Below are 22,682 nucleotides of genomic sequence, written 5' to 3' on the forward strand. Positions count from 1 at the left end.
GAAAGCTGTTAGAATTATAATTTTCTTTTGGGGCGATATGGGAAAGATGTTTTGGGCGACATAGAAAATTTGTTGGGGCGTTGACAGTATATTGGGGCGAAATAGGATTGGGACGAAACGTCGTACACCCCTATGATGTTGCAAAGTTATGCAAGTAAATCATTTCGGACGACGCCACTATGGGAGAGGAATTAACACAAAACAGCGAACTACACAATCACAACACAGGACGTAGGGGTTTAATAATCAAAGTGTAGTAATTATTTATTACTAGCACAAATCGCATATATAATAATGAACATATAAATGACGGCCACACAGGTCCGGTCCTTCCAGACACACAGTCCGGGAAGGAGACACACAGTCTCCGAAGACACACAGTCTTATGGCACAATCGTTCCCGCACGGTCGGCTGTCTGTTCTCTAGTCGACTCAATATCTATCTCCGCGCATAAGAGTTCCCGCACAAGGGGAGTAACTCAAGTGGTCGTTACCACATTCCTCCCCATAATATAAAAGGCATGTACATATAACTGATTAAGGTCAATTACGTCTTACAAGATATTTAAGTAACAGTCACTGATCTCCTTGGACATCAATACAACACATAATCCTTCAAATGGGCAGGTACTTTGACACTTCTGCCCCTACGCGTAGTCAACACCCTTCTATCACTGTTAATGTAAGTGTCTGTTTCACTGTCCGAAGAACTGACAAATTTTCCTGTTTCAGCCTCTTTTTCTAGACTGCCCTCATTCGTTGTGCTTGTCTCCACCACATCAGAAGGGACATCTTCACTTTCCTCGTCACTCTCTAGACCTGCACTTGCCGCCTGTGCAGCAGTTCGGTGGAGATTGCTGCGCAGTCTGCTCACCCACAGTGGTACATCTCTGTCGGTGCACCTTTTTAGCTTATCGTGGTGACTGGTTAGCTCCTTGCCCCTACAATCTCTAACACTGTAGAGCGGTGGTTCACTCTGGGTAACGACATACGGTCCCCTCCATGGAGATAACAGCTTTTTGCTGACCCCGGTCCTTGATGACTCCTCCAGCCGATACACAACGCCACCGTCATCGTACTGTTGTTCCACTAACTTGACGTCGTATAACCTCTTCTGTCTCCGTTGAGCACAAGCCAAGTTTGACCGGGCAACATGTTCCAACTTCTGAACCCACTCAGAGGATTCAAAGCGAGACATATTTGCGTTTACGACGCCGGTAAGTATGTCGACTGGCATGATTACCTCTCTGCCGAGCATGAGTCTATTTGGTGTGAATCCTGTAGAACGGTTCTCTGTTGCATGTAGAGCCATGACCAATGATGGAAGATCTCTATCCCAGTGTTGGACCTTTCCTTCGATATAACATCTTATCATCTGGAGTATACTCCTATTACATCTCTCCACTTTTCCATTCGAAGATGGATGATAGGGCGTGGTTCGAGTCTTGGTTATCTGAAGGATACTACAAAAGGCTTTGAAGAGATTCCCATCAAAGTTCTTTCCCTGGTCCGTGTGCACAGTCAATGGACACCCAAATGTAACCACAAATCGCTCAAAGAATTCCTTGGCGATGAGTTCAGCCTTTTGGTTGGGCAAAGCGACACACTCTATCCATTTAGAAAACTGGTCTATCATAACCAAATCGTAAACATTTCCTTGCTCGCTCGGGGTAAATGGGCCAAGGATGTCAAGATGTACACGCTCCATTGGGTAGCCTGAATGACAGCGCTGCAAAGGCGCCTTTGGTTTCACACAGATCTTTTTTGTTCTTGTTACATGTTGAACATGAAGTAACATACTCCCTGCAGTCTTTAGCCATCTGATACCACTTGAAAGAACATTTTGCTCTCTGGAGAGTCTTGTCACACCCCAGGTGACCCGCTGATTTGTCATCGTGACAATAGTTCGAAACCTCCCTCTTCAGATCACTGGGAACAACAAGGCTCATGTGTCTATCTGGTTTGTTTTTCCAAATATACATAAGTACACCATTCTTCATTGCCAGCTGGTTGTGACATAGCCATATCAACTTAATAGCTGGGCTCGCGAGGTACAGCTCATGATCCGATGGAGGTGAACCTTCTAACCAACCTAGGATACACCCCAAATCCCGGTCAGCAAGCTGCATTTCCCGGATGTCGGCATCTGAGTAACAGCCAGTCCAGTTAGGAAAATCACAACTTCCCTTGTCATCCAGTGGTTCGACCTTGGCTTCATCAGTACTCTTGACAGACTGTACACTAGGGACTTGTGACGGTTCCATTTTCCTTGCCAGGGGAACCACATCATCTACATCCTCAAGGAAGCGCTGCCATTGATCAGGTGCCCGTCGACAATATTTGCAACCTCTGCATGGCAAATTATCTGGAGATGATCCTGCCGAGTAGCAATCACACTGATCAATCGTATCTGGGATCCTTGAGAATCCATTAGCATTCAAATGAAACTTCCCACTTCTGTGACTGATTCCCATGTTATATTGAGCTAGCTCCTCTAGCCACCTTGCGAGCTGACCTTCTAGGTGACGGAAGCGAGTGAGCCAAGTCAGTGAGTTATGGTCCGTCCGTACATGGAACTTCCTCCCAAGAAGGAAATGTCGAAAATACCGGGTAAATGTCACCACAGCCAGAAGCTCCTTTCTGGTTGTGCAATACTTTCTTTGCTCTGGGGTGAGAACTTTCCCACCATATGCTATGACTTTAGTGACGCCACCCTGTATCTGAGATAACTGTGCTTCAACCGCCGTGTCTGAGGCGTCGGTGTCTAGTATGAACTCTCCGGTAGCCGTAGGATATGCCAGACATGGTGCGGCTGTCAGTGCAGACTTCAGACGCTCAAATGCTTGTTGATGCTGGTCATTCCATTCGAACCAGTCAATTCGTAAAGACACTGAGTCATTCCAGCATATCCTTGCACATGCTCTCGGTGATAATTTGCGAAACCCAAGAAAATCTCAACTTCTTTCTTAGTTTGAGGTACTGGCCAATCCTTTATGACATCAACTTTGTCTGGTGCAATACTGACTCCCTGCTGACTGATATGTTTTACTAGAAACACACATTCCGTCCTGAAAGGGGCACATTTTCTGGGCTTCAACTTGAGCTGATGATCTTGCAACCGAGTGAATACTTTGCGGAGGTTTACCAAATGTTCCTCAAAGGTTTTGCCTAGTACATTGATGTCATCTAGGTATGCCAGCAAATCCTTCCATAGCATCCCCCTGAGCACCAGCTGGATTGCCCGTTGAAATGTTGCTGGGGCGTTGCACAGACCAAATGCCATCTTCTTGTGTTCAAAAAGACCATACTTTGTTATAAAAGCAGACTTTCTTTGGTCCTCTGGTGCAATATCAATCTGGTAATAACCAGATGCCATGTCTAATGTGCTGAAGAAATGTGAACCAGCGAGAGTAACTAGACAGTCTGATATATTTGGAAGAGGAAATGTATCCTTCATGGTTTTACTATTTAACTGTCTATGGTCAACACACCATCTTACGGAACCGTCCTTCTTTCTCACGAGCACAGGTGCAGATGCCCATTCTGAGGTTGATGGTTGAATGACATCTGCTTCCAACAGTTTCTCGAGATGTGCTTCTTCCTCACTCTCAAATCCAAGTGGAGTACGGCGCATTTTTTGTCGCACAAGCATTTCATTTCCAATGTTTATGCGGTGCTTAATGTTTTTCAAACATCCGATATCCAAGTCATGCTTTGAGAATATGTCTTGGAATTCTATGAGAAGCGACCGCAATTCAGACACTTGGCTGTCATTTAATCCTTTAGAGGACCGGCAGAAAAGCCCCTCAAGGTAAGGAGGTAATTCAACTTCCTCTGAGACTTGTGTTCACTTGAAATGTCCCATCACAAGCGTGTTCCTCCAAAGAGGTTGGTACAACACCGTCAACCTCTGTAGCGTTGCCAAGACATAGTCTTTCCTTATTGTTACCGATGTACCAGAGTCATTTATAAACGTCACAAGTACCTCATCAGACTGACTTCCTAGAATAATTGATGCCTCCATGAGAAACCGGTTGTTTCTCATTGGTTCTACAACCCAGGTCATTTGCGGGTCATCAGGAGAGACCAAAGCCACTGATGTTTTAGTAATGGAGTAAGGAGGTAATGTAATTCGACTACGAGCCTTCACCTTACAAGTCTTTACCACGTCCCCCATCTCATTTTTCTTGAGTATGCCATGGAGAACAGTGGAACCAAATTCAACGGTATTGGTTTTCAAGTCAACTTTACATTCGTGTTCTCGTAGGAAGTCCATTCCTAACAACAAATTGTCGTTTATTGGAGCTGCAATCACATCCCATGTGAAAACTTCGTTGTCAACTCCAATAGTAATGTTTTTTTTTTCAATTTGTAGCCTGCTATCTTTGAGTTTAAGCCTGCTCCTGTCAGGACGACATTTTCCGCTCCTTCATTACTAACTCCAACCTCCTTTGCAAGTGACAAACTCATCACAGTAACTTGAGCAGTTGTATCTACAACAGCTAACACTTGTTTGTCCAAGATTCCAACCTCAATCACCAAACTCACAGCCATAGTCTTGCGTAGCACAACTTCATTCAAAACTGGAGTTGAGTTGGGTGCTTGACCTTGTATGTGGACTAAAGACAGGTCAGAGTCCCTAGTCCCCTCTATTTTGACTGTTCCTCACTTGCCATTGTTCGACAGTCTCGCTGGAGATGTCCATACTGCTCACATAGGTAGCACTTCCGCCTTGACATCCGGTTTGGGCTGTTCAATGGAGAACGTGGAGAACCTGCAGGAGATGGTGATCGATCCCGTTGTCTCTTTGTCTCTGCAGTATGCAATTTGTTCACAAGACCTTTCACAAGAGTGACAAGCTCCTTCATCTCGGATCCCTTAGGTGAGTGCGAGTATTCTACTCTCCGCACGTTCCTGTGATCTTCTCCACTGCCACTACTTTCCTCCTCAGCAAAGGTTACCTGGCGCGCCACATATACTGGTTTGGACCCATATAAGACCTTCTTATTGTTGACAGCCTCCTTGACATATTGCAAAGCTTTGTAGATGGACTTCAGGTTCTTGCCCATGGCGATACTGGCAGCATCTTTGTCCCGACATGCCCGCAGGAAGGCTTCGACAGCAATCTGGTCTATTGTCTCCTCTAAGGCGCTAGGTAGACCATCCATGGCCAGGAAATGAACCCTTTGTGACAATTCAGCCAGACTTTCATTTTCTTTTTGCTTGATAAACTGCAGCTGTCTTCGTGCTGACACTGGTGCTTCCTTCTTACTGAAGCGTTTTGCCAACTTCTTGCACAGTCTATCATAATTTTCATGACAAAGACCCCTGGCGAAGTCCAAGGCCTTACCACGTAAAGAATCAAGCAGCTTTTCTTTTCGTTCACAGTGGCCCCACTTATACCATTTCGCCATCCGGTCCTGCTGGAAAATAAACGAGTCCCATTCTCCTTCATTGTAAGTTTGAGGCTTAGTGACCTGTATTGTGTTCGATAGGGGTATAGGCGAATAAATCACCAACCACACTAAAAAAAACACAAGGTCAAAGATAAATTTTTAAGGGGAAAAGGCGAATTAATCTCCAACCACACTTCAAAATTCAATTATTTTCAGTTTTCCTTCTTTTCCAGGACCGGTCGTTGTTGTCCGTTTCACTATCGTCCGATGACACAGAGACCGAAGAGTGCCTTATTTTGTTACATTCTGTGTAGAAAGCTGTTACTAGACAATTAAACCACTGTTTTTTGACAGTTGAAATTGCATGTAATCCGTCATACAAAGAGTCAAAGTTATAGCTCACAATTGTCTTAGGGATCCTCTGACGCCCTCTTCTTTTTTTGTGAAACTTTACTACCACATTGTCCCAGGGAACTGTGAAACATCCAGTAGTGTTGTTTAATTTCCTTATCTCAGTGTTGATCTTGTTAACAGTAGAATTATGCTCCTGTTGATAAGCAGCAAGGTCAGTGTCTGTTATTCTGGCAATACTACAACGGCTATCATGGAATTTCTTGATTGAAGCCGGTGGGATAGTAATATACCCAACAGATGAACTCGGCCAAATGTCTATCATATCCTTTTTAAAATCCTCCAGCTGATGAAGAATATTTTCTGCTGACACCGGTGCTGGCTTTATATTTCCCGTAGAATGTTTTTCCAATAACAACAAATCATTTATACCAGCAGCTATTTTAACAACCAGCTGTGTGGAGGTTTCAACAGATGACAACTCACAGAAAAACAGCGAATGCAAGTCGGAAATATTTGCTCCACGTTTAAGGATGTATTTTAAATTTAGATTGTTTGGCTGTGGGTATTTTTCAAAATTATTTGCCCTGGAGTCAGCAACCAAAACAAACAAAACACCTGACATAAGAAATGAAGGGACAATAAACAGCAAAAATGTGAAAATTGAATTAAGGTACAGTATCATTATGAATTACTATTTAAAAAACAAAAACCAAGTTATTCTACACAGTTTACATGTGTAATATCAGACAAGGGCAAAGTACTTTACCAGTTATCCACTTATAAACAGTGACAAGTGGCACATCAGATTTGGTCACCATTTGGCGACCATGTTCAAATTTTAGTCGCCATTCTAAAAATTTTAGTTGCCTTAATGTTAAGCAGAAAATATTTGTTGTTTTTTACATTTAGTTTCATTGGTGTTGTGTTTAAAACATCATTATTTCTTTCATATTGCGAGATAAAGAAGAAATTCAGTCAGTGTTTGCTATTTTTATTTTCCTGAAGTTTATGCAGTGTCATGTGTCTCAACTGGCCAACCAGTATATTGACAAGGTTTCTTTGCTTTTCTTGCTGTAGCAAACCACAAATCTATGCATGGCTTGGCACTGAACTTGTCCACAGAAGGTCCTTCAGAACTTATTCTGATCAGTGTCTCCACTGTTGTTGGATCCAAGCAATTTCTGACATCAGACTTGATCCTGTTTATTGCCGATATGGTCCTTTCACACTGGGCACTGGAGACAGGCAAAGCCAACATGATCTTTATAAGATGCAAAATGTCCTACACAAAGAGAAACAAAACATCTTGCTATAAATTATATTGATCATAATGAAAAATTATTTCAGAATTATTTTTACACTTACTAAGAGGAATGTTAATTTACAACATTTTTTATACATTACAAATTAATGATGGAGATAAATCTAGGGGTTGGTCTTTATTAATAGATCACACATACCACAAAGTCACTTCTGTATGGTTCTTTAGATAGCAGAATCTCCCATAATCCACTGAAAGACTTGTCTTGGAATTCGTGGTGAATCAGTGATTTCATTAAGCTCCATTGCACAAATATTTCTTTCACACTGCAACCATTCCTGTTAAGTACATGTAACAACATTTAAGAATTCAGTTGTAGTACTTTTATTAAAACCTTTCCACATCAATAATGTATGTGTGCTGTTTAAATTAATTGACAAGATATTTTTAAGAAATAAAGTGAAAATGTGTCTTCATTTTAAATATTTTTTGTTTAATGTATCAATCACAATTTTGTATGAGGTATGTCATGCACATTATCATTTTAGGAATACTAAAATTAATATTAGTACAAACTGAAACTTAAAAGTCAACAATATATTAGTTGCCAAAATGAAAGTGCAAAAGAACAAAACGAATAAAACAAAATCATATGAAAAATAAACAACAACTTGCACCAACTCAACTATAAACAAAACGCAATTCTGATTCAAAAATGTAAAACATCACAACTGTGAAAACTCTCATCAATAATTCATGCATATTAAACCTTTCGAGAGCAGCTCCAAACCAGTCTACCAGCACTTTCAATTGTTCATCACCAAATTGCATCAACTCAACCATCTCTCTAGGCCAGCGGTCATGAACAAATATACCAAAACAATTAATAGTTCTGGCATCGCTTTCATCATGAAGATCAATGTCCCCGATCAAGGCATCATATCTATCTTTCATGCCTTTAACAACCCAGTTAACAGTTTTTTCAACTGAGTGTCTGAAAGTCAGTGGCATGTTTTCAAAGCTCAAATTACAATCCTGATCTGTCAAACCTTTTATCTCCACACCAGAAAACATGACTGATTTCAGAGTCCTCTGTGATGTTATCATATCCAGGAACTTGCATAGGAAACCATTAGATTTTGGACCAACTGCAAGGGTTTCAATAACTGCTATGCAACTTTTAACAGCATTTTGGGCTGTTGTCAAAATTGTTTTATTACTTTGGAGAGTACCATTTCAGGTCCATTTCATATCACCCAAGTAAATCTTTTACTGGAAATGGCGTTGAAGGCAATGAATGTCAAAACTCTTGGTTTAAATTTGGTAAACGGGAGCTCTTCTTTGGCAATAGTGTATGCCATGTTAAATTTGATAGTCATGTCCGTAACAGTTTCATCGTCATGCCTCTGTTCCAATCGCTGAAAAGATTCGGGGACTGTGGCATGGGTTTCTTTGCTGTGCACCACGCTATCTCTGATGTCTCTATGCCTTTTTACTGGCACCATGTTTCACTAAACTTTCTCGTTTGAAAGATGTACAGCCCGTCTTCACGAAGTCCGTTTTCCCTGCCATCTCCGGTGCACTTTCACATATTGCACAAAACATTCTGTCCTCCCTTACCTTCAGCCAACTGAATTCTGTCAGCCACTTGGTCGATATTGTTCTACCTGCTGCCTTCTTTGTAGGAGGTGGGAGCTCGCCAACTGTTTCTTCTGCAGATGTTGCTTGATCATCAGCACTTGTACTTGGTTTGCCAAACCCGAAGTGATCCAACGTGCGTTTGGACGCCATTTTGGATAGCACACAATATCGTAGTCAGTTTACTTAAACGCTTTATAGTATCCGATTCAAAGTGTTAAGCGCCGAGAAGACCAAGATGCGGCGATTGTAAACGAAGAAATGGAATTGTCCGGATTTTGAAAATAGGTCGCCAAATGGCGACAGCAAATGAGTTTTAGTCGCCATTTCTAAATTTTAGGCGCAAATGCGACCATTTTGGTCGCAACTTGGAGCCCTGTCAATGTACAGGGAAATAGGAATTAAATAAAATTATAAATGGGAGAAAAAAATGAGGGGGATCTCAAGACTTGTATACATACAGAAAAAAAAACAGGTATACTGCCTGTATACAAAAATATACAATGTGAAATATGAAACTGTGAACAGTAATAAATTGTGTCGATTTAAATAACAGTACCTCTATACCAGGAATAAAGCAAGTTCACTATGCTAATACACCTTACATATTCCTAGACTACGAGCCCCTGTGCAGCACTCGTGCACGGTTTACACTAAAATTTTACTTCAAATGCACATTGATTTGGGCAGTGGAGACTTTACAATAAAACCACAGTATATATTTAACGAAAGGGTATATGAGCTAAACAATACAAGTTTTATACATAAATACAGATCATTGAAAAATTTAGTGAGCACGTGACATATGGCGCGAAACCCGCTCCGAACTATCCTTGTCGCCAATGTAGTAATTATTTATTACTAGCTCAAATCGCATATATAATAATGAACATATAAATGACGGTCACACAGGTCCGGTCCTTCCAGACACACAGTCCAGGAAGCGAGACACACAGTCTTAGGGCACAATCGATCCCGCACACTAGGCAGTCTGTTCTCTCGTCGACTCAATATCTATCTCCGCGCATAAGAGTTCCCGCACAAGGAGAACAACTCAAGTAGTCGTTAATACAAAAGCATCCGGAGTGCCGTCCGGAACACTCACAACATTATAGTACTAATAAACGGGTCCGGAATGCCATCCGGGACACTTATCACATTATAATACTGGCGTCACCACTTTCTCCTTTTTTGAAGAAACAAATGTAACTTAACTTATAGAAACAGTACTGTTATTACAGGGCTCCAAGTTGCCACTAAAATGGTCGCATTTGCGACGAAAATTCAAAATGTTGACTAAAAATTTATGCATGATCGATATTTGGCGACCCAAAAAAATTTTCGGAAAAAGTGTTGACTGATTTGACTCGACGTTAACAATGTTGTCCAGTTAAAAAAACCAAATGGTGGCGAAGAGGACGCTTGCCGATTTCGGCTTCAAATCTAGCTCTGGGGAAAGCAAAAAGGTTAAACCCCCTGGAGACGACCCCTTAGATAAAGACCAGATAAAACAAAAATCCTTATGACCACGCTGAATCGTGTCATTCTGGGAAACGAAAAATAGCAGCAAAATGGTTGAAGGAATTCAGTTGGCTTCGGGTGAGAGATGAAAAAACATGTCAGTCATATCCACAGTTGTCTGGTAAGTCAGATTTCGTCAGTACAGGATGTTCGTCATTTAAAAGGGAGAGTTTGACAATTCATGGGTTAAGCAAAATGCATATTTCCGTGAGGGATTCTGTTGTCAAAAGTAAACAAACGGGAGCTACGGTGCAGGCAATCTTTCAGAGACTTGAACAAAAAAAAGACGAGAAGACAATGAAAGACATGTCTGTTAAATTCATAACTGCATACAAAATACAAAATTTAAATCATTACTGGAAATGCAACGAAGGAATGGGTTAGAAATCAATAACAATTATGCAAATGATATGAAGTGTGCAGAAATGATTCACTGTAGCTTCGGGTGAGAGATGAAAAAACATGTCAGTCATATCCACAGTTGTCTGGTAAGTCAGATTTCGTCAGTACAGGATGTTCGTCATTTAAAAGGGAGAGTTTGACAATTCATGGGTCAAGCAAAAGGCATATTTCCGTGAGGGATTCTGTTGTCAAAAGTAAACAAACGGGAGCTACGGTGCAGGCAATCTTTCAGAGACTTGAACAAAAAAAAGACGAGAAGACAATGACAGACATGTCTGTTAAATTCATAACTGCATACAAAATACAAAATTTAAATCATTACTGGAAATGCAACGAAGGAATGGGTTAGAAATCAATAACAATTATGCAAATGATATGAAGTGTGCAGAAATGATTCACTGTATCAGTGATGAAATGAAATCAGAACTGACTGAAAATCTCGGAAAGAGTATGTATTTCAGTTTAATGATAGATCCCGGTACAAATACGTCAGTAAAAGAAAATGAGGCAGTGAATGTGCGTTATATTAGTGAGGGAAAAGTGGAGACAAAATTGCTTGGGCTAGTGGAGTTGGAACATGCACATGCAGATGGTAAACATACACGTAGGTATTTGTAACTGAAACTTAAGAATAATTGAAAAAAATAATGAAAATAAAATTTCTCATTATATATATATTTTAATTTATTAGACAACTTATGTTAGACAATAATATTTTATTATATTTTTATAAAGGCACAGTTGATGCCATCAATAGAACACTACAAGATGCAGATTTTCCTACTTATAGAAACCACTTAATCGGTTTTTGTGCTGATGGATCATCTGTTAATTTTGGGAAAGCCGGGGAAGTACAGAAGAATTTAAGTGATGATGTTCCATGGCTAATTCCAATCTGGTGCCTTCCACACAGGTACATACAATTATTCTTATAACAATATTTAATAGACAAATTTATTTAAATGGTATTTATTGTCATAGTTTGAAGCATCTTATAAATGTGATCTTTTTATGTTAAAGGCTTGAATTGTCTGTAATGAATATGCTGAAGAATTGTGACAAGGCATCAGCTGTAATGGATATACTTCATCGTGTGTATAAAACATACCACTATAGCCCAAAGAGTAGGAGGGAATTGAAAGTTCTTGGAGAGGAACTTGGTGTAACCATGAGAAATCCAACCAGAGTAAGGGGAACCCGTTGGTCACCACACATAGAAAGAGCTCTAAAGATACTCCTTAAGCCTGCAGAGGGTGATAATGTTTCCAATCCAGGTCAGTTTTCTGTCATACTTGGGCATATGGAACACCTAGCTTCTACCTCAAAAAATGCAGACATCAAAGGCAGAGCAAAGAATGTGTCCAAAAAAAATGAAAAACTTTACATTACTTGCATATTGCCACTTTGTTCTTGATATTCTCAGTTACATTACAACTTCGAGTTTTACACTTCAAAGTAACAAAACAATATTGCCCATAGCTATAAATAGCCTTAAAACATGTATTCTGGGCATTGAAGCTTTACAAGGAAGACCTAAACAGGTTGGATATTTGTCAAATTTTTTTGAAATGATTTCAAACCAAAATACTGCAGATGTTAAGTATCAGGGAATTGAAATGCAGGGAATGCAACATATTGATATGAATGATGTATCCATGGATACTATGACACTTGACTTTAGGCAAGCGTTGCATTCTGCAATAGATGTGGTTGTCGGTGGCATGAAGAGTAGATATAATTCTCTACTTTTTGATAATGATGAACAAGGTCCTGCAAAGGCAGTAAACAGCTTTTCTATTTTCAATTATGACATGTGGCCTGATGATAATCTGGAGCTTGTCGACTTTTGAGAAGATAAGCTACTGTATTTAGTAGATTGGTTTCGACAAGTATTGGAGAGGTATTTCATAATTGAGTTAAGCATTCAACTAATTGTTTTTATTGTTTGCATGTTTGAATAGTTTTGTTATTATTTAACATTCCCATGCCCGTCTTCTGGCCCACCTTCTGCATGTAGTTTAAATATTGTATGTGTTGATGACGAATGGCTATGATATATCAATGTAATTATTCAACTTGATAATGTATTATTGACTATTTTGTATAATTATGATATCATTACATATTCTAGCTTATTATTCAACTGTTCATTTCAGAAATGGGTGTAACTGTGAATCAATACCTGTAGAGTGGGGTTTCAATACCTGTAGAGTGGGGTATACTGAAAACACTCGTTGCAAACGAGTTCATGGACAAATCCTTTACAGGGTTGTGGGAGACATTTCTTACCAAAGAGCCATATAAAGATGATTTTGAGTAAAATCTCAGTCACACTAATTTAATATTATGACTGAAAATATAAACACAAGATGTTAATTTTAATTTATATTTATTTCTTTTTATTTAGAACATCTTGCACCTTGTGAAAATACTCCTTGTCATACCAGTGTCAAGTGCACAATGTGAACGAACGATTTCTGCTGCCAATAGAATTAAATCTGATGTCAGGAGCTGCTTGGATCCAACAACTGTTGAGACTTTAATTCGTATTAGTGGCGAAGGACCTGAAATATCTCAGTTTAAACCAAATGCATACATTTCAAGATGGGTTGCAAGCCCCAGAAAAGTACATTATAAGGGGAGGCCAAATGCCATTGAATTTGACAGTGAGAATGAGTAATAAAACAGAAGGATGAAAATATTGAAAATTACTTTTTGTATTTTTTATTAATAAAACGACAACTGATATTACAAATAAATAAAGTAAAACTTGACAAGAGTTTCAATAAATGATTTCTAAAATGGCTACCAAACATTTGTTTGATGGCGACCTAAAATTTCAAATGGCGAGTAAAAAGTTCAGTAGGTCGCCATTGGGCGACCTGTACTTCAGGTGTACTTGGAGCCCTGTTATTTTTTAAGTTCACCAGTGTCAGACTAGCATATTTAACAAACAAACAAATTATATAGAAAGATAACAAAACACTCATTGGGTAGTCTGCCCTCGTGTTTTGGGGGATTATTCTGCCCCGCACATAACACGCAAATGTCAGTTGTCATTCACAATACCACATAAAAACTCTGGTAAGGGTAAACGGATAAAAATACAAGTATATTCTGAGTGGTGGTATATATCAGACCACATAATATTCGAGCCACTCTGGACTATGTGTCGGCATTCTGTCGTCGTCAGCACGGACACTTTGTTGAGAAGTGGGTATGTCTGAAGTAGGGATATCCGGAAGTGGTTGAGGTTGTATTACCGGTACGGGTTGTACATCAGTTGGGCCGATGTCAACTTCGTGGGAGGATGCGCAAGCTTTAACGAGTGATTGGTCACGAGATGGTGTGTCATCTTCTTCGGATGACGCTGAAGTGTTTGATGACATGTTCTGTCTGTCAGTTCTCGTAACCGTGAGAGAGGGAACCTTGAAGAGGTTCGAGTCCTTAACACAATGCGACGATCGACGAAGTTGAGTGCCTGCAAACTTGCGTATATTTCGCCACTGACCATCACAGGAAACAATAATATATCTGTCTCTACTGGAGGATTTGTTCTGGTCATCATTGAGGTACACAAGTTCACCAACCTGACACTGAACAGGATTTGGTGTACTGGCATTTGGAGATTTAGATTTTTCACTGTATGGATGATTTTTATGCTCTTCAGCATGTTGCTGTCGCCCCTGAGTATCAGTACTTCGTTTTAACTGGTTCATAAATCGAAAGTTTACTCTTACGGCGACTGGCGGATTTGGACGGTAGATATCTCGGATTGTTCTTGTGTCTGCTGGTGGTAGCTGTCGTTGTCCTCGCTAGAAGAGCCATCGGTGCCTATTTTACAACGAGTTTTTGCAAGGTAACGACGCTCCTGTGCCGGCAAAATCGAGCATTTGCTGAGGTAGTGGTTACTCGGGCGGTTGCCCTCCTTGCATAAGGGGCAAACTTTGGAGACGCTAAGTGGACTGGAGCGTGATGACGGTTTAGGTCTGACCGGAAGTCAGTTATTGGTTGTTTTGGCGTTGTCGCTGGTACGTATTTCTTCCAGTAAGGAGTCTAGAGCCTGTGAAATTTCTGGTTTTATAGAAGCCAGTGTTCTGCTGCATAGTTCTGTCCCATACCTCTGTTTGACTAGGCGGGGTAAGTCAGAATGGATTAAGCGTAACCATGTCAGAATAGCCATATTTTCTAACGTAGGTGACATGTCCTCGTCGTCATCAATATCAAGACCATGGTGGGTTATGCCCATATCACGCCTTAGTAAGTTGTCTTCAATAAAGACCATAATTCTCTGAAATAAATCTTCTGGCCGCTCACTCGGCTCAAGTTTCTTAGAGGCGAAATCGAGGAAATGAGACCCAGTCGATTGGAATCCAAAAAGGAAGCGGATAGTTTGCCAAATGGAGCTTAATGAGGTAGAATTTTTTACTATGGTACTCCTCCAAATGATAGGACAGTAATTGGCGATTTCGCCTAGCATCAATTCTAGCATGTTGACTTTTTGTTCGTGTGTGCGTCGATGGGCCTCGGGGACCTCTTCGCCATCATTCACAAAGCCCCTGGGCGGGGCGACTCTAATTTTCTTTAGCCACTGTGCGCCGTCGATGAGGAAAGGGGCAAAGTTCTGATCTAATGACGAAGTATATATCAGGTTTTGTTTCCAGTTTTTGAAAGAGTTTACTGTTTCAGCCTTACTCAAACACCACTGTTTTGGTGCTCTGGTTATGTTGGCCATGATTGTTTGGTGGTTGGTACACTACGACTGCGATCAGCGTAAATGTAAACTTGTGCTGTACTCACCATTTCCTGTTCATAGTTCATCTGTGTATTGATGAGAAGATGTGAGATCGAATCTCGCTGTCACCACGCCACTAAGGGAGAGGAATTAACACAAAACAGCGAACTACACAATCACAACACAGGACGTAGGGGTTTAATAATCAAAGCATCCGGAGTGCCGTCCGGAACACTCACAACATTACAGTACTAATAAACAGGTCCGGAATGCCATTCGGAACACTTATACACATTATAATACTGGCGCAAGATGGTATGTAGGAACAGCTGTTCCTGTAATCGAATAGCTCACCAGATGTCACACTTTCCGCGCGTTCAGGTAAAGGAGAGAGTTGGTTTAAGTTGTGTCAATTTCACAATTTTTCTCCCAAAAAATGATACAAACAGTACAATTAAGTCAGTTAATATCATGATACATATCAGCTTCCCTACTTTTTCCTCCACCCTTTTGATTTGATGTTCGAAAGAAACTAGGAGGTTGAAACAAGGTCATGAAAAATGCTGATTGTGTGGCACAACTTGCCCCTTGATCGTTGCAAGATTATACTGCCTCTGCTACCAAACATAGCTGCGAGTATTACCCCGGGCCGTCAGTCGAATTAGGTTACAAAATAAAACGGAATGCAATATTCTGCACCAGTAAAATATTTATTCAGACGGTCCTAATGCGAGGTAAAAGAACTGTTGTCTTACCTCGTGACAACACTACATGCTTATCTACAGTCCAGCTAAAACATGAGCAGTATTACATCATAGTACACACGTACGGAATGCTACCTTAATGATACTGTAAATTACATGGTGATTATTACAATTTCACAGCAGATTCTTCCTTGCAGCTTCACAAAGATGCCCACTGAAAACAGACGAAGATTTCTTTTAAATATTTAAATATTGTTATACCCTCTGAATACTGAGAACTAGACCAACGAGCCCCACATTGACAGGGTGATAAAGGAACAGATTGAACCAGTATAGGACCTTTAAGGCATCATTCAACACGAGGAACACAAGCAGTAAATTGTAGAGCAGCAGCTAACTCCTCTGATAATTCTTTCCTTGCAGAGTAAGAACTTTTACATGGAAAATGCCACAAACCAGAGGATGTATCAAAACAAGTAGTGTTATCACTAATGTGTGTTAATAACTCTGTCCCAACATCTAGCTCAACTTCTGGTATATCTCCATGAGTGTTATCAAAATCTGCATGATCAAAATCTGCACTGTTTTTTACTTTGAACTTTTGCCATTCCTGTGATTCATAGATACATTTCAGATGTTCACAGAGTGAATCATAACTACTAAATAATTCAATATTGCGTTTTGCTCCTCTTACAGATTCACAGTGTCCATTTAGTCATGAAATAATATATTTACCAGTGGAGGAATTAAAAGTAATATGTACAAATGAAGGATTTTCATTTGGTAAGTTGGATACTGAAAATGTTCTTGCATTATTTCTTCCATTCAAAGTAACAAATGGCTGATCACAACATTTCAAACCCTCGATAATTTTCAGATCCAGACTTGTTTCACTTAAAGGCATTTTCTCTGAAAGAATCCTGAACTGTGTCAGTCTCTCCATTGCTTTCTCAACATGAATGCGCACATTGGAAATTTTGCGTCCATTCTCAACCTCTCTAGCACTAAGTTGTGGTTTTCCACGTGTAAATGCTGGAATAACTAAATCTGCACCTCGCACAGCCAATTCATCACGAATTAAAAATCCTCGATCAGCCATTATGAGATCGCCAGGTGAAATGTTGTCTAGGTAACCTGATTGCTGTGTAATCAGCTTGTCAGAGGTACTACCACGATGTGCTGCAGAAATGAAGGAAACTGATCCAGCAGGGGTTATGCTGATCAAGAATTTGATTGTATTAGCATGTCTACGAATTTGCTGTATGTAGCAGATCTAGCACAAAAATTGGACGGACATTCGATGTAAACTTCTGTACAATCAATGATAGAAATGGACTTTGGAAATGTGTCTTTGAAACACTGAGGACGGGATCTACGAATTTCCTCCTTTCTGGCCAATAAATCAAAAACTTGAGTTTATTGGCTATTTCTGATATTGATCCATCTACAAAGGTTGACACAGATGTTTCTGATAATCCAAATCGTATTGCAAGGTCTTTATTTGGCACATTCAGTCTTAGTTTCATTAAAGTCAAAAGCACCCTATCAGAGGGGCTCAGTATTGACGAAGTCAGCAATCCGCAGGAAGCAGGGTGCTGATGGCAGACCCCGTATAAAATGTCAATTCGTTGTTACTTAGCTGCACTACTCTTAATCTAGGTTTTGCCGTTTTCAGTTTGTCATTTTCAATCTGTAGTCTTTCAAGTTCCTTTGTGAGTAATTTTGAATTCAGTGATGCATCTGCTAATGTTTTGATACAAGTGTCATGGGCAGGAACAGAGGACTTACCATAAACTGAATAAATAGAATTTATGAGATTTTAAACCATGAAAAACATGTACAGCAGATGATAATTAAATGAGATGAACAAGTATAATATTAAGTACATAAATAAAGAATACACAAATATATCCCAATTTACAGTTATTCAAAACAAAACTAAGACACTTGTGTGCTTATGCTACATATTGGGTTTATTGAGAACATAAAGGGCTCTTGGAGCAAATGTGCTGATACTAGTACTGCATATATGTTCCTATAAATATAGACTATGCATATTTCTATATGTATCATCACACTGCACGAGATGTTTATATCAGATTAATTCAAAGACAGTCCAGTAGAATGCAGTTTTACAGTTCAATAAAAATTTCTTTAATATCTCTTTCATGTACTATTTCAAATAGTATATTTTTATGGATCTTTCTGTCAATGTCAAAATCAAGTTTTTGTATCCAACTGCAGTTCACTTGTACATTACTGACCATGCATATTACTAACTAGTAGGAAATTCAGAATCCTTGTATATCTAAAATATCCACAAGCTTACAATTTTTCATTTATGGACTTAACATTTTGTATCCTGTACTAACTGTACTACGGAGGAAGTGTCCTATGCTACTGAGGGAGTATTCTGTACTACGGAGGAAGTGTCCTGCGCTACTGAGGAATCCTCCTGTGTTACGGAGGAAGTGTCCAGTACTAAGGAGGAGGAGTCCTTTACTATGGAGCAAGTGTCCTGTGCTTCTGAGGGAGTGTCCTGTGTTACAGAGGAAGTGTCGTGCATTACGGAGAAAGTGTCCTGTGCTACTGCAGAAGAGTCCTATGCTACAGCAGAAGAGTCCAGTGTTATGAAGGAAGTGTCCTGCGCCACTGAGGGAGTGTCCTGTGTTGAGGAGGAAGTGCCCTGTACTACTAAGGAATCGTCCTGTGTTACGGAGGAAGTGTCCTGTACTACAGAGGATGTGTCCTGTGTTGCGAAGGAAGTGTCCTGCCTTACGGAGAAAGTGTCCTGTGCTACGATGGAAGAGTTCTGTGTTATGGAGGAAGTGCCCTGTAACACGGAGAAAGTGTCCTGTGCTATGATGGAAGTGCCCTGTGCTAGGGAAGAAGTGTCCTGTGCTACTGAGGAATTGTCCTGTGTTACGGAGGAAGTGTCCAGTACTAAGGAGGAGGAGTCCTTTACTATGGAGGAAGTGTCCTGTGCTTGTGAGGGAGTGTCCTGTACTACGGAGAAAGTGTCCTGTGCTTCTGAGGGAGTGTCCTGTGTTAGGGAGGAAGTGTCCTGTACTACAGAGGATGTGTCCTGTGTTACGGAGGAAGTGTCCTGTAATACGGAGGAAGAGTCCTGTTCTATTGAGGAAGTGTTCTGTACTGCGGAAGCAGAATCCTTTTTCACACAGGAAGTGTTTTGCGCTACAGTGGATGACTCCTGTGTAATGGAAGAAAAAACCTGATTCCTGAAAAGAAAGATGATTGTCTTGATTGTATCATTGTTTCCCTAAACAGTACAGGTTCTAAAAATGATTTAATATACTTTGAAGCAGATAAGACTGTAAATATACTTGACAATAACGGAAATTGTTCAGAAAATATTTCTGACATGTTGGGTTTGTTGTGAAATGCCAAGTACATGTTCATCTTTAAAGTTTGCATTAAGGTGACACTAAATGGTTTCTCATAGAGTACCATAGAAAAGATAGAATGATGTGATAGAATAGTAATATTCTTTTCTGAAACAAAGTAAAAGTATTATTATTTTCTTTGTCCTTAATATGTTGATGGGTTTATGTGATCAGTATCTTTTAGGACTTGTACACGTTTTACCTCCATTCCTTAACCTAGATAAATGACAAGACTATTCCAGAATTGATTTTTAAAGGTTGAAGTTAAAAGTCACGGAGGATTGTATCATTCACTTGGATATTTCAGAAACCATGTCAAATATTCTCATTGATAGTAAAATAGTAAACACGGTGCACGATATTATTGTTTTTTCCTTCCTCCATTTACCAGAGCTGCGCACTGTACCGTGACTAAATTTTCGATACACAAGGTGTAATATGACCTAATCACTCCATCCACAAAGTTTCACTTTATTTGGAGAACGCGTTTTCAAAATATCGGAATCAATATTACCCTGTGTTTCTTTATCCTTTCAGTATATATTATTTTCATTAATTACATTACCAACTTACAGAAAGAGACTACAATAGTTTTAGATAGGGACGTAACAATATAATATGCATCTTGCCTTTAGACTCATCTTCTGTGAATGAAAAACATACCATTCATCTTTATTCCAAACTCCTATTACATATGTTGTGGAATCTTGAAATTCCGCCACATATCCTGACCACCACACTCCCTTCCATCGACATAAGATGAGGTCACCTAAAGTAAGCAAATCAAAGATAGTACTAGAAAGTAAACTAGTACATATTTCTGTGCAGTATATTCATTTGGCAAAAGATGGGGTTGCAATTATCAAATAGAAGACAACACAGCAATATTAAGTAAACTGTTATTTTATTATTTTGATATTTTTGTATATTGGATTTTGATATTTTTTGTATATTGGCTGATATTGGCCATGACTTCAACAGCTAGAATTGAATGGAAACTGGGATCAGAAAATTCCCCTAATAATAGCTGTTGCTGTTTGGAACACTGTATATGTAAAAGTCAATTTGAAAAACCGCATTCTGTTGTCCCGAGTGAAAACCTGCCAAAAGACAATAATGAAGTTAAAACGAATGTTGTCATAGCCACAACAGAAAGCGTACACATGCTGAAAAAATATCTAGTTAGGCAAAATGCATGTTTGAGGAGCCCACGCAAATGGAGCTGATAAACAACTGAAAGCCAAACTGTCCTATCCGTGATTTAAAAAAGGCTGAAGGGACAATGTCAAAAGTTTTACAAAAATCATGGGCATAAACCCAGCTGGAAGCAACGGGACAAACCCGTCAAAACAGCCTGCATCAAAAGCAAGGCTAGGATCACCGACCAAACAACATGGGCGTAGTATGGCAACCTCCAAAAACCAGAAGCCATCTTATCGTCCCAACAGGAAAAAACAAATATCAAGGGAACATCCCATTCAAAACGTGCCATCAGATAAACCCAAATAAAAATTGCAATGTGCTTGTCCAGACTAGACATTTTTCATATCAAGTAAACCGCCATGGGCCAAGTTCTCCAAACCGTGGGGGAAATGCTTTCGTTACTGGTCAAAAATACTTGCAGCTGTAATCGGTACAGGAAAAAATTGTTCCCTAAAGGGACAACTGTACGTCATCAGCAAATAAAGCCGGATTTGTATCCGTTATTTTAGGGTACCTAATATAGCCCCCACCCCGACTGACTATATAGGCGCTTATCTGACTATCTACACGAGCTTGAATCTTACTGCTTTTTGATTCACCCCACCCCTCCATTTAAGGCGTGGCAAAATGGCAGAACATACTAACCTTGTATTAGGTAAAAATACAGAGATTTTGTCTAAAACCTCAATCATATTATGCCTCAACTCACAGGAATTACGCTGGCCTATGTCGTTCCCCCCACAGTTGATTACAAAAATGTGAGGAGGGTTATAACTAGGCAACAAAAGTTTCAAATGACTGAACAAATTTCTCCATCGTAAACCCCCCTTTGCTTGCCACACAATGTTCGCTTGTAGCCGTCCTAAATCTAACTGGGATGTCTCGATGGATGCTCTGGCTTGACAAAAAGCCCATCTGATGATGGATGACCCGACGATCCAGATTGTTTTGCAGGGATCTGTAACTTAAGCGTAATATAAGCCATGTGTTTCAATGATCCACTTCAAAACAACTTACTAGTTAGGGTTTAGGTTTAGGACTAGGGTTAGGGATTAGGGTTTAATCCCTGGGCACTGGCCTAAGTGTTTGTTTCTGCTTTAAGATGACTCCGGACTAAAAAGTCCTGAAGGTTTTTGTTTCTGCGGTACGCTGTAACTAGTTTAGATTTTAAAATGTTAGGAAAATTAGATTTGAGTGTTTCATACTGATTTTTGACTTTTCTACTGGCTATCTGGGCTGTTTTGTTGAAAGTAATTACAAAAGGAAGAATTTCACCTGACACATTTTTTTTCGTTTATTCCGTTAGGTTTCAAGGTTTGTAGTTTGTCTATCCAAAGTTCTCTGTCGTTAAACTGATCAGAACTGGTGACCCTCTCAATCGGGATTAAAGATACATCTTCTAACGAATGATTATCTTTATTAAAATGAAAAGATACTGGTTTATTTTTGGCGTGTTCAATGTCGGAACGATGACAAGTGAATCTTTCTCTGAGAGTTGAAGTAGTTTGTCCTACGTACTGTAGTTTACATTTATTACAAGTTAAAAGGTAAATGACATTATTTGATCCGCAGTTTAGATTTTGTCTAATGAAATGTTTAATAGAATGGTTTGTACTGGTGAAAAAGGATGTCGTTTGAACAAAAGGGCAGGTCGCACATCGTTTATTATTACAAGGTTTAACGGTGTGTTTGATTCTTGGGTTGATTTCTGAAAGGGTTTCACCTTTTATTTTACGTAAAAATCTGTAAGAATAACATCTATTTCTTAGAGCCTTGAATAAGATAGAGACTGCATTTTTAAAATCTGATTCTTGTGTACAAATGCGATGAAACCGTAGAATTTGTGACTTAATGATGCCTTTGAAAGAGTGTTTTGGATGAAACGATTTTTTGTGGAGTAATTGATGGGTATCTGTTGGTTTAAAGTAAACTTTTATATCCAATTTGCCAGTCTTATGAAAACCGGGACTTTTAAAAACAGTAGTATCCAGGAAATCGATTGAGTTTTTACTTATGGTAGCCTTGAGTTTGATTGATGGATGGTGACTGTTTATAGTGTTAAAA

At 39.6% G+C, this 22,682-nt stretch overlaps 2 protein-coding genes across 2 annotated transcripts; one reads left to right on the top strand and one right to left on the bottom strand.

Annotated features, from left to right (window-relative positions):
• Positions 1–595: 595 nt before the first annotated feature.
• On the bottom strand, positions 596–1,636 carry LOC132545285 (uncharacterized). Its single transcript, XM_060208958.1, has one exon. It carries the CDS (start codon positions 1,634–1,636, stop codon positions 596–598), a length of 1,041 nt encoding a protein of 346 aa, XP_060064941.1.
• A 16,879-nt stretch (positions 1,637–18,515) lies between these two features.
• Positions 18,516–19,247, top strand: LOC132545286 (involucrin-like). Its single transcript, XM_060208959.1, has one exon. It carries the CDS (start codon positions 18,516–18,518, stop codon positions 19,245–19,247), a length of 732 nt encoding a protein of 243 aa, XP_060064942.1.
• Positions 19,248–22,682: the final 3,435 nt, after the last annotated feature.

Source organism: Ylistrum balloti, unplaced genomic scaffold (assembly GCF_031769215.1).
Source record: "Ylistrum balloti isolate Yb309-2 unplaced genomic scaffold, AGI_CSIRO_Ybal_v1 Utg369838, whole genome shotgun sequence".
In the NCBI taxonomy this organism is placed as follows: domain Eukaryota; kingdom Metazoa; phylum Mollusca; class Bivalvia; order Pectinida; family Pectinidae; genus Ylistrum; species Ylistrum balloti.

Excerpts from the sequence above, each read along its gene's own strand:
- LOC132545285 (XM_060208958.1), bottom strand. The coding sequence starts at position 1,636 with ATGATAGACCAGTTTTCTAAATGGATAGAGTGTGTCGCTTTGCCCAAC.
- LOC132545286 (XM_060208959.1), top strand. The coding sequence starts at position 18,516 with ATGGAGCAAGTGTCCTGTGCTTCTGAGGGAGTGTCCTGTGTTACAGAG.